This window comes from Sciurus vulgaris (genome assembly GCF_902686455.1).
Source record: "Sciurus vulgaris genome assembly, chromosome: 3".
In the NCBI taxonomy this organism is placed as follows: domain Eukaryota; kingdom Metazoa; phylum Chordata; class Mammalia; order Rodentia; family Sciuridae; genus Sciurus; species Sciurus vulgaris.
The window spans coordinates 73,538,969-73,551,493 of record NC_136463.1 but is presented as its reverse complement, the minus strand read 5'-3'; the positions used below and the strand labels follow the sequence as shown (position 1 = coordinate 73,551,493).

The 12,525-nt window shown below is 39.5% G+C and overlaps 1 protein-coding gene across 8 annotated transcripts in view; it reads right to left on the bottom strand.

Annotated features, from left to right (window-relative positions):
- SAP130 (Sin3A associated protein 130) overlaps positions 1-12,481 on the bottom strand; it is a 77,528-nt gene extending 65,047 nt beyond the window's left edge. For 3 of the 8 annotated variants that reach the window (XM_079130433.1, XM_079130438.1, XM_079130434.1), the window contains exons 1-5: positions 11,483-11,624; positions 10,555-10,672; positions 3,218-3,453; positions 2,362-2,520; positions 1,073-1,184 (exon numbers count right to left, since the gene is read on the bottom strand). In XM_079130433.1, the coding sequence (XP_078986559.1) occupies positions 1,073-1,184; positions 2,362-2,520; positions 3,218-3,453; positions 10,555-10,672; positions 11,483-11,554 (697 nt within the window). In that variant the 5' untranslated portion in view covers positions 11,555-11,624. Of the gene's footprint in view, positions 1-1,072; positions 1,185-2,361; positions 2,521-3,217; positions 3,454-10,554; positions 10,673-11,153; positions 11,223-11,482; positions 11,626-11,648; positions 11,668-12,318 lie in introns of those variants that run through there. The other 5 variants (XM_079130435.1, XM_079130439.1, XM_079130436.1 and 2 more) reach the window with 4 other exon arrangements.
- Between the last annotated feature and the right edge of the window lie 44 nt (positions 12,482-12,525).

Sequence of the window (12,525 nt, the reverse complement as noted above, 5' to 3'; positions counted from 1 at the left end):
TCTTAAAAGGGGCTGTGAACATCACATGTCGGCAACCACCTGAGTTATGGTACGCCTAAGAAAACCTGGTTTTGTGTTTATTAGTCTGATTTTGCTAAAACTCTCCAACGGTTTTACGTTCTCCAATAGAAGGTAACAATTTCTGGTTTAAGACACATAAAGTTCAGTACCTTATACCCTATTAGAGCTTAATTACTAGGATAAATTAATCTTATTGCTACGTGAATTAAAAAAATTGAGTGACCATTATCAGTACACTTTGAAAGAATTCAGTATTGACCTGGAATGTAGCTCAATGGTACAATGCTTGCCTAGTATGTGCAAGGCCCTGAGTTTAATTTCTAGCTCCATACACACACACACACACACCAAAAAAAAGAAGAAAAAAAAGATATTCAGTATTAATATTAGTACTTATTTATGAAAAATGAATACCATGTTCAGACTATCAGAGCCTTTTGAGTTGCTCAGAATAAAGAACAATTTTTAGACCACATTAAAAATTCACATTGTTTTAAGTTTACATATACAGTTGTTCTAAACCAACTCTAAGAAGTAAACCTTAGACAATGTTAAAAATGATTACTGTGTTGGGCATGGTGGTGCATGCCTATAATCCTTGCGGCTTGGGACGATGTGGCAAGAGGATCATGAATTCAAAGTCAGCCTCAGCAAAAGTGAGGGGCTAAGCAACTCCTTGAGACCCTGTCTCTAAATAAAATACAAAATAGGGCTGGGATGTTACTCAGAGGCCAAGTGCCCCTGAGTTCAATCCCAGGTACCTGCCCCCACCCCCAAAATACCCCAAGTGTATTGCTTTATTTCTAATGTCCTGCAACTTAATATGCTGATTATGAATACATTTTTGTTACCATTGCTTCTACCAAATGTGTATGTGCATGCTGGGGTTGTGGCTCAGTGGTAGAGCCCTTGACAAGCATGTGTGAGGCACTGCGTTTGGTCCTCAGCACCACATAAAAATATTGTGTTCATCTACAACTAAAAATATTTTTTAAAAAATGTGTATGTGCCACTGCATTTTCAGAGTATGAATAAAACAAGCAGTCTTTACCTCGAGGTAAATGAGAAGCTCCAATATGAAGAGGGGGTCCAGGAGCATTGCTGCGGATAATGGACATTTGTACATTTGTGGTCATAATGTGATGCAGGTTACTGGGATGTCCCTGAAAGAAATGGGATATAATATCATTTTCATGTACTTGGTCTTAGCTATTGCCTCTAGAAGTCAGTTGCCTCCAAATGTGGGTCAGGTTGTTCCTTTTAGATAGTGAGTACCCCGAGGGAAAGGGCTGAGGACATTTAGCTTTATCTCTTTTACACACTGTACTGTATAATGATCTATGCCAACAGTCATTCCACAAGTGACTAAGGCACATTCAATTGCTTCAGGCCCAGCTAGTTGCTAGATCCCAGGAACACAAGACATATTCCACTGTCTCCTTTTAGATACTCTCATCTGCAATATTAACCTTACATACAAGTTTTCTCTTTCTTGGCCAAAGGTTTACTTTGTGCATTCTCAGTATTTGTATGTGTCTGTCTCCCTCATTCATTATGCTATTGAGAATTTTCAAGTAAATGTCAGTATCCAACAGGTACTCCTCTACCCATTCTTTAGCTACCCCTCAAATGTCCCACCCTTTTGTTATCAGTGCTTCTCAGATGGTGATTCCTGGACTTCTGGGAATACTTAGCAATATGACAAAAGGAAAGCAACAAGGGAATTGTTTTGGAATATTAATTTTTCTTGAAAATAGGAAAGGAAAGAGTCCTTGGAATTAGTTTTTCTCATAGGCAGATAATTTAAAATATATAAGTCAAATACACATAAAGGAATAAGACTACAACTTTTCAGTAATTTGAAGAAAACCAGGAAACTTCAATATAAATATTCATAACTAGAGGGCTGCCTGAGCAAACCCACCAGTATCCCAAGAGATACACATTTGATCTCCTCTGAGAAAAACCTAGAGAAGCACTGCTCAACAACACTGCTGTAAAGTGGTTCTCAATCCTTCAGAGCTACCTCCCCATAAGCAAGGACAATTGGACTCTGACTCCTCAACAACATGGACCATCCAAACCAAATCTGTATCTCACTCCGGCAGTACCTAAAATATAGTAGCAGATGCTCAATAAATATGGGTTACACCACTACTACACATCCTGGTTTCTACTCCCTAACCCTTCTCTCAGATCTACTATCTTCCCTTTGCAGATATCAGTGACCATTTACTTTTTTATTTAGGACAGTGCCTACTGGACTGCTGGCATTCAGTATATAATGATCAATTGTTTGGCATCTTAGTTTGAAAATCAGCAAATTAAGAGAAAAAAAACCTGTTGTCCACTGATTGTTGCCACAGGAATGGCTGAAGCTTGAGGGATGCTACTCTCCATGGTAACGGTAACCTGCCCTGGAACCTTGGGGGGAAGTGACAAGGTAGAAGGTGGAGCAGGAGCAATGGGACGGCTAGGCATGGTGGGCTTCGGGGGTGGCTGCAAACAGAAAACCACACAAAACACATCAATAATCTTGTTTTAGTGATGCGGTTTACTCTATAGTTAAAAGTACACAAATCAAACCCAGAGAGTGCCAGGAAAGATGCCATCATCCTTACGTGCTTTATCTGTCAGCATCACAGCTGTTCCACTGAAGTGCTAGCATTTTCACATTTCAGAGGAAGAAATGTACAAAGTAAAGCTAAGTGACTTGCTTGGAGTCACACAGACAGTGAAAAGTAGAACTGGGAATAAAGCCAGATCTGCATGGCTCACAGCCCACGTCCTTTCTTCTACACAGCACTGCCTCCCAAGTTTGGGCAAAAGTAAACAAAACTCCCAGTAACTGAAACATAAGTGCAAAGAAATATACAAGGCAATATGCTCCAATACCCCCAAATTAGCCAGCTATTAAAATAAATCTTGGAGAAGAGTACCAATCCAAGATAAAAACTAACTAGCAAGTCCATAAATTGAGTAACATCAATATCAAAATGGTAACAGAAAATATCCTGTGATGCCAACTGCCCAAGTCAAGGGACTGCAGGCAGTGAGCTGAGTTACACAAAAGAGCTGAAATGAAAAAAACCCAAAGCATGATTCTACAAAACAGCTCAAGATTTTGTTAAAATTGTTAAAAGTATTTGCCACCTTTAGCTGTGGTTCATTGTGAAATTTTAAAGCTCTCCGTTACCTTCATAAGTCCCTCTGAAAATGGGAGTGGCACTGCTGGCGTCAGGTGTGCTGGCGGTGCTGTCACTGCAACAGGTGTGGCTGATGCAACAGCATGGTGTGTAGACAACATCTGCACCTGTGGATACGGCCTTACCACAACAGGCTCTTGCTTCTCTTCCCGGGACTGGAGGGAGCTGCTGGAACCCATGTGCTCCCTGGTACTGACTTCAGCATCTCTACCAGATTCATCATTGACTAGTAAAGACATGAAGGGGAGAAAGTATGTCACAGTTTCTCAACATTAACTAACAAAGCAGGATGGACAAAGTGGCACTTGCAATTAAGTTTCAGGGTTTACAAACTGACCACATTCTTGGGGGCTTTCTTAAAAAGGAGGATTTGGGTGTTGTATTGTCCTGATAGATATCAGACCCAAGAGTCACAACTGTGAAACACAGGATTTATTCTGAATGTTGTGGTTTTCTCAAACTTATAAAGTGTCTGACAACCATTTAAAATAAGCTCAAATAGTTGAAAGTACCTTACAGGATATAAGACAATTTCATTTAAAATGATTTTTTGGGAGAAGTTATAAAAACCTTACATTAAAAAGATATGCTCAGGGGCTAGGGTTGTAGCTGAGTGGTAGAGCACCTGCCTAGCACATGTGAGGCACTGGGTTTGATCCTTAGCATCACATAAACACATAGATAAATAAAACGAAGGTATATATAAAAAGAGAGATATGTTTAATGTAATTTCTAACTCTAAGAACATAATTTTTCAAGATTGGAGGACAGGGATGCTAGAGATACTTTTCACTGAAACCTCTTTTACTTCTGGAATTTTAGACTACCAGAACATATAACCTATTTACAAATTAAAATAATCAAGGAATACTCATGTAATAAAGGAAGAGAGTTTGTAAAAATATAACTCATACTTGTTTATCATTTTTCTAAAGTAATTAACAGCTTTATTTTTCTGAACACAAAGATAATATCTACTTACGTGGAAAATTTAAATTATTTGGAAATCTATAAAGAAAGTAAAGGTGTCCTAAAATCTATAACCCAAAGGCACCAACAGTTAAAATCTTCAGACACTTCTCACCAGTTTTTAATTTGGATAGGTTTTTATTTAATCCTTTTTCATTGATGTATAACCTTCATAAAGGTTAAGTGCACAAATGTTAACTATGCAGCTCAATGGACTTTCACAAACAAATGTACCCACTACTCAGCTCAAGAAACAAGATAGGCTGGGGATATAGCTCAGTTGGTAGAGTGCCTGCCTCGCAAGCACAAGGCCCTGGGTTCAATCCCCAGCACTGCAAAAAAAAAAAAAAAAAAAAAAAAAAAAGAAAGAAGCAAAAGACTTGTGGTCCCCGGATATCTTCCCTATCCATTCAGTTCCATTCCAGTCCTATCCCATCCAAAGATACCTAGTATCCTAACTTATAACACCAGGTTATTAACAAATATGCCTTGTTGTGTCATGCTTCTTTCACTTATAGATATGATAATCCACATTACTGTACAGAGCTGTAGATTTTTCATTCTCAAAGTCGCATAGAATAGCAATGTGTGAACAAGGAACAAATGATCCACTTACTGCTAAGAGGCATTTAAACAGTTTTCTGGACTTTTGTTGTTTTTTGCTATTATAAATAGCAAAAATACTATGAATAACTACTAATATTCTTTTTTCCTCCCCAAGAACTAGGAATTGAATCCAGGGGTGCTATACCACTGAGCTATATCTCCATCTCTCTTATTTTATTTTAAAACAGGATATCACTAAGTTGCCTAGGCTGGCCTTGAAATTATGATCCTCTTTCTTCAGCCTCCCCAGTAGGTGGGATTACAGATGTGTACCACTGCACCTGTTAGTGCTAATAATATTTCTGTATTACATCTTTTGGTGAACATATGTACCATTTCCATTGGATATATACCTGAAAGTTGAAATGTTGAGTAATATATAATATGTATACACTGCATTTAAAGGTTCTCTGGAATTCTGCACAGATAAAAAAAAATTATAGTTTTTTTAAAAACCACTGTTAATTTAGGTTATTTGCAAATTTTCCTTGTATAATGGTCTCTTCAGGAAAAAAATTTCTAAAAGTAGAAGTGATAGGTGAAAAAACTGATGCATATTTCTATTTTGCTATATACTGACTTTTCCCTCAGGTCATTCAGTATTCTTAGAATCCTGATTTACAAAACCACCTGCCTGAATTATAATTTACATACAATAAAATGGCTACTCTAAAGAATGATTTTCCCATCCCCTATGATACTGGGGAGGTACACATAGGGCCTTGTACATGCTTAGGCAAGCATTCTACCACTAAGCTATATTCATAACTCTTAAAAATTTTATCTTCAGACAGGGTCTCACTAAATAGTCCAAGTTGGCCCTGAACTTGCAATACTCTGGCCTCAGCCTCTGGAGTGGCTGGGATTACAGGCATAAGCCATTACACTCAACTCTTCAATGATTTTTAAAGAAGTATCCTTAGGAACACCTAAGAGTAGAAAAGTAGGGTCAAATGTTAAGTACTTGTTTAGCTTTCTGAGAAACTGCCAAAATACCTTTGAAAGTAGTCGTATCATTTTATATAGAGTTTTAGTTGTTCCTCATCCTCATCAATGCTTGATATATAACCATCTGATGGGTGTTTTCATTCTCAATGCTGTATAGTGTAACAATGTGTGAACAAGGCACAAATTTTCCATTTGCTTTTAGTAGTTCCATGATGACTAGCAATGCTGCACATCTTATGTGATCACAGGCCAGAAATATCTTTTTTTTTTGGTATGGGGGATTGAACACAAGGTCATTTAACCACTAACCCATGTCCCTAGCCCTTTTTATATGTTTTATTCAGAGACAGGGTCACACTAAGTTGCTTAGGGAGCCTTGTCAAATTGTCGAGGATGGCTCTGAACTCATGAACCTCCTGCCTTAGTCTCCCACACTGCTGGGATTACAGGAGTGTGCCACCATGACCGGCATTAGCTATAGCTTCTTTTGTTAAGTATGTGCTTTTTTTTCTTTTTAATATTTTTTTAGATGTTGATAGACCTTTATTTTATCCATTTATTTATATGTGGTGCTGAGGATCAAACCCAGTGGCTCACACCTGCTAGGCAAGCGCTCTACCACTGAGCCACCACCTGAGTCCTGCACTCATCTTGTATCCATTTTTAGTCAATTAAATTTACTGAGGTAAAATTTATGTATAAAATTCACTAATTGTGCATAACTAAATTTTTGTAAAAGCATACAGTAATGTAGCCAGGTCCGGTGGCACACACCTATAATTTCAGCAGCTCAGGAGGCTGAGGCAGGACGATCAAGAGTTCAAAGCCAGTCTTAGCAAAAGTGAGGCACTAAGCGACTCAGTGAGACCATGTCTCTAAATAAAATACGAAATAGGGCTAGGGATGTGGCTCAGTGGTTGAGTGCCCCTGAGTTCAATCCCTGGCACCAAAACAAACAAACAAAAATCATACATTAATGTAACTACAACACAATCAAGATATAGAACATTTTTCATTACTCTGTCAAGTTCAATCATGCCCCTTTGTTGTCATTTTCCATTCTTCCCGCCCAACAGTGAACTGCTTTGTCATTACAACTTTGTCTTTTCCAGAATTTTCTATAAACAGAATCATAAAATCTGTGGTTCTTTTGAATCTGGCTTCCTTTACTTAGTATAATGTTTTATATTACAACAGGGAGGTCCATCTGTATTGTTGGGTGTACTGGTAGCCTGCCTGGCCCTTTTTATTGCTGAGTAGTATTTCATTATGTGGTTATGAGCGATCTGCTTATCTAGTCAGCAGTTGCTAAAACATTTGGTTGTCCCAAGAGGCTGGCTATTACAAATAAAAGTTTATATGAACATTCAAGTATAATTCTTTGTATAAATAATGTTTTGTATAAATATAACTTTTCATTTACCTTAGGCAAATACATAGTAAGTGGGATTGCTCAGGTGTGTGTAAAATGTATATTTAATTTTAAAAGATACTACCAAGTTGTTTACCTAAGTGGCTAGACCATTTTGCATTCCTACCAATAATATGAGTTCTTTTTGTTCTACATCCATACCAATATTTGGTATTGTTGCTCTTTCTAGTTTTAGTCATAATACTGGATGTGTAGTAGTTTCTCCATGTGGGTTTAATTTGCATTGCCCTGAGGATGAATAATTTGAGCAACTCTTCACATGCTTCTTTGACATTCATTGATTTTTTTCAGTGATGTGTCTACTCAAATAATTTGCTCATTTACAAAATATTGACTGTCTTTTTAATATTGAGTTATAGGAGTTCTTAATATATTCAGGATAAGAATCCTTTATAGAAATAAGAATGAAATTATGACATTTGCCAGTAAATGGATAGAACTGGAAAATATCATGATAACTGAAACAAGCCAATTCCAAATAACCAAAGGCCGAATATTTTCTTTGATATATAGATGCTAACTCACAATAAGGGGGAGGAGTGGTTAGGGAAAAAGTACTTTTTTGAATTTTTGTCAAAAATCAACTGATCATTCATGTCTATTTCCAGATCCTCCACTTTATTTTACCAATCTATATTTGTCTCTTTATGCCAATACCACACTATTTTTTTGTGTATGGGGGTGGTATTGGGGATTGAACCCAGAGCATTCTGCGTGCTAGGCAAGTACTCTCCCACTGAGCTACATCCCCAGCCCTTTTGAAAAACTTTATTTTCAGACAGTGCTCACAAAGTTGCCCATATTGGCCTTAAACTTGTGATATTCCTTCCTCAGCCTCCAGAGTAGCTGGGATTAAAGATGTGTGTGACTGAGCCCTGACTTTATCATCTTGGTTAGAGTAGTTTTGTAGGAAGTTTTGAAATAAGATAGCAGTGTCCTCTAACTACCCCTCCGCTCCCCCGCTTCTTTGCTTTAGTTAGAATATTTGGATTTCCAAATAATTTTAAAATTAGGTTGTCAAGTTTTACAAAAAGGCCTAATGAGATTTTAATTAGAATTTCTTTGAATCTACAGACCAATATCCTAAAATATCGAGTTTTCACATCAAGAACATGATAGAATTTTTTTTCATTTACCGAGTTCTTTAATTTTTCTCAGTAATGTTTTATAGTTGCTTAACTTCAGGTCTTAATTTTGTTAAATTTATTCCTTACTGATTTTTTTTTTTGTATGCTACTGTAAATGACATTTTAAAAGTTTCTTTTCTATTGCCAATGTCCAGACATAATTCATTTTTGTGCACTGATTTTATATTCTAAACTTTACCAATTTCACTTATTAGTTGAAACAGCTTTTTAAAAGATTCTTTTGGATTTTCTGCATGTAGTATCATGTTGCTTATGAGGAAGGAGAGTTCTCTTTCAACTTTCTACTAATTTTTACTTTCCCTCTTTTCCAGATTGTCCCCTAAGAAAAATGAACAATTCTGTACATTTTCCCATAATTTGTCCAAGAAGGCTGATTTTTAACAACTTCATTAAAATAGAATACACTGATCATTTCCTATTAGATTCTTTTGGGATTCATTTATCATGTCCTTCCAGACATCTGAATTTATTTCAGTTCATTTCTATTAGGAAAGAATCTTTAAGCATTAGTTATCTATATTTCTTAACTTTGAATATGTATTTGGACCCTAAAATGCCTAGAACCTCAAATCCTCTCTTATGATACAAGACATTGGAAAGAGACATCTAAATACTTAGAAAAAATTTCTATTGTCTTTCTTGAGAGCTACTAAAAGAATAAACATAAACATAAGCACCCTTCAGAAGTAAAATTACAGACACTTATGTTCTAAGTTAAAAATTTATTTTTTAGCAAATTGTGAGGACAATTATTGCTAAGCAACACCTTTTTAAGTGAGTAGTATAATTCCTTACAAGGAAAAAGATATTTAAAAATGTTTTCCTTAGCTATGCTCTTCCAATTAACCTATTGTGAATTTATGCCACAGACAAAATATTGTCAAAAATATTTGTTAAGGAATACAGAACTTAAAGACGGCTCTACAAGAAGTCATTAACTATAACTTTGTGCCCTTCACTGTAGCAAGTATAGCATGTTAAGAGGCAAGAGACACAGATGGCCCCTGGCTCTCACTCTAGAGGAGGTCACAACCTGACTGCTATGGAATATGAAGTCAACAAGGACATCCAGAGAAAATGACATCTAAGATAAAAACTTAAGGAAGAACAAGAATTAGAAAAATATCTGAGTGTGGAAAGGAAAAGACTGTGGCTTAGGAAAAGAATGTGCAGTTCCAAGGTCATGAAAACTATGAACCTGAAATTATTCATTTAGAAAACATGAGCAGATTCCATCTAGCAGAAGACATAACACAGCTTACACTAATTTTGAGACTAAAGAGAACTAAAATAAATTTATAACAAAAATTAATTTGGCTGGAAGGAGGCAAAGCAATTCAAAATGAGACTGAACATTAGACAAGGGTCAAGGCTCACAGGCAAGAGACAATGACAGCAGTTAAAGATGCCTCAGATTCTGATTTGAACAATGAGTCAACAGTGGTACAATTTACCATAAGGATTAGAAGAAATGGGTAGTAAAGAAAAAATAACAGAAAAAGTAGTTCATTTCACTTTGCAATACCATATTTTTCCTTAATACACAGAGAAAATGGTATTTGAAGGAATTCCTCAACTTCAGCACTGTTGACTGGACTGGATAATTCTTTACATGGGGAAGAGGTTGTCCAGTACATTTTAATATATTTAGTGACATTCCTGATCTCTACCTATCAAATGCTGAAAGCACCATCTAGTTGTGACAACCAAATATGTCTCTAGTTAAATATTTTCCCCATGGTAAAATCAACTCCACTGACAATCACTAACCTATAACACTCAAAGGATACACTAACAACTAACCAAGTTAGTTTGTATATATGTATACACAAGTTATTTGTGTGTGTGTGTGTATATCTTTATATTTCTTTTTAATTAGCTAGTTCCTAAGAGGCGAGACCTAGCTTTATACACTCCAGGGCTCCCTCATGGCACTACTATACATATGGGTATTAAATAGATGAGAATATATCAGTGCATTAAAAAAGTTCTTATAAGCATGCTTTACTATAAGTTGCATGTGTACTCTAGTACATGTGAATGAAATGGTTAAAACAGTAAGAAAAAAATGTCTTATTTAAATTAGTATAGTAACATACCTTTTCTTCAAATTCAATAAGCTAGTAGTACTTAAATCCTAGAAGGAATCTGCTAATTTTTAAGTTAGAAAACTGGCAAGAGTCTTGAAATAGGAAGTAATATAGAAGAATATTACATATCTTACCTGTAGCAGCTGGGTTTATCAATCCTGCAGAACCACTGTTTGCAATCTGTGAAGGTGCCTGGCTCAGCCCAGTGGAAGGGGTTCCTAACCGAGGAAACTGTTGAGAACTCATTTCCACCTGCAAGTGCACAGTCATACTGTTGTTACTAGATTCTGAGACTAAAGTCAACAATGAGAAATCATAGCATCTTTAGTATCCATGATATGTTTCCTTGGAAAAGCAAATGCAAAATCATTAATCTAGAATAAGAATCAATGGTCAATATGAATGCAGACATTATCTAAATTATTAAAGTTTTTTAATGCACATAGGTTAAATTAATAATAACATCATTTATACAGCACTGGGGATACTATGATCCTTCATAAATACTTGTGAATTGTGATATGAAAAAAATGGACATTGAATCCTGTAAAACAGGCGCATGACAGGTATTACCACAAGGCATATCTATCTCTTCGTATAAAGTTTTATGGAAAATAGCACGTCTCTTTGAAAGACAAACCTCACACCAAAGTAAAAAGAATAGTAATTAGAATGTCATAAAAAGATGCAAGAGGGAAAATGCCCAGCCTTAAGAATGGATTTGAAATCTTACATGAAGACCTGATGTGAAAGGAATTGTCAAACGCTTTTCTGCAAAGGCCTCCATTAACAGATTTCCTTTTTTTCTCTTTCAAAGACATCTCACAGAGCCAGAGGGACCCTAGACCTTCTGCCCCTTCTCAAATCGTCCCCCACTTTCCCCTCAGGAGTCAAGCAAGCTCCCCGGTTCGACCCCAACCCATCCCATTAAGAACCCCCGCCCCGAGATAGGAGGACAGATTTGTTTCCAGATACTTCGGGTGTCCAAGACTCCTTTTCCCGGGGGAAGGAAGCAAGCGTTCTGGAGAGTACCTCAACAAGACAGGCAGTGTGCCTCTTTACCTGCAGCCGCCGCCCGCCGCCCGCACCTCCCGCTTCCACCTCGCCTGCCTGGGGGTGCCGCGGAGGGCCCATCTTGGCGGCAGCGCTGGGCTCCAGGGACAACAAGAGGACTCGTGCCGAAGCGTGCCCGGGCCCGCCGCTGTCCAGCCCCTCCGACCCCACTCACCCCCGCCACCCAGCCGCCGGTCGGCTCCTAGTCCTCTTCCCCCAAACCTGCCCCTACCTCCCCCGCCCTCCCATTGGCCCCACGCCCGACGCGTCATTGGAGGCCCGGCACCAATCTACAGAGGCCTGCGCGCTCTGGGCCCGCCCCACCCTCCCGCCGACCGACAACCAATCAAAAGCGAATCTCGCCGGGGCAGCCCAAACCCCTCGAGGCTGGGCCAATGGCAGAGGAAGACAAGCACTCCCGGAGAGGGGGGCGGGGAGTGGGGAGGCCCCGCCTCAGTCGGGGTCTGAAAGCGGCGGGCGCAGGGCCCGGATGTGGAGAGTCACTTTAAACTGCTCCAGGAGCCAAACTCCCTGGGCCGCCCGCCCGCCCGCACTCCCCCGGCCACCCAGCTTCCCCTCCAAAGCTCACGTCTGCCACACCCCCACTCCCGGGTCGGCCCACCCACCCCGGTTCCTCTCCCTTCCCCGCCACTAGACATCCAGCCCCTGCCGCCCGCTCAACCGCCGTGCCCAGCTCGCGAAAGAGCTGAAGTGCGAGCCACAGGAGCTGGGGCACCTCTGCCCTTCCCCGGGGACGCGCAGCGGGACGGACGCTGCAGCCCGGCTCGGCCGCCCCGCCCCCTCGTCTCCTCCCCTGCCCTCACGGGCGCCCGTCCCGCCATTACCTGAGTGCTATGCCGAGTGGCCGCCGCGCCGCCTCGAGCTCACTCCCGTGCGCTTTCCGACTGTGGAGCCGACGTCCTGGGGGTCCGGACCCGCAGCTGCCGCCGGGGCGCTAGCACTCTGCCCCCCACCCCTCACTCCAGCGCCGCTGCTTCCGCCGCCGTAACGAGCCTTCCATCGATTGGCTGGAGAAGGCCCCGCCCAACTCA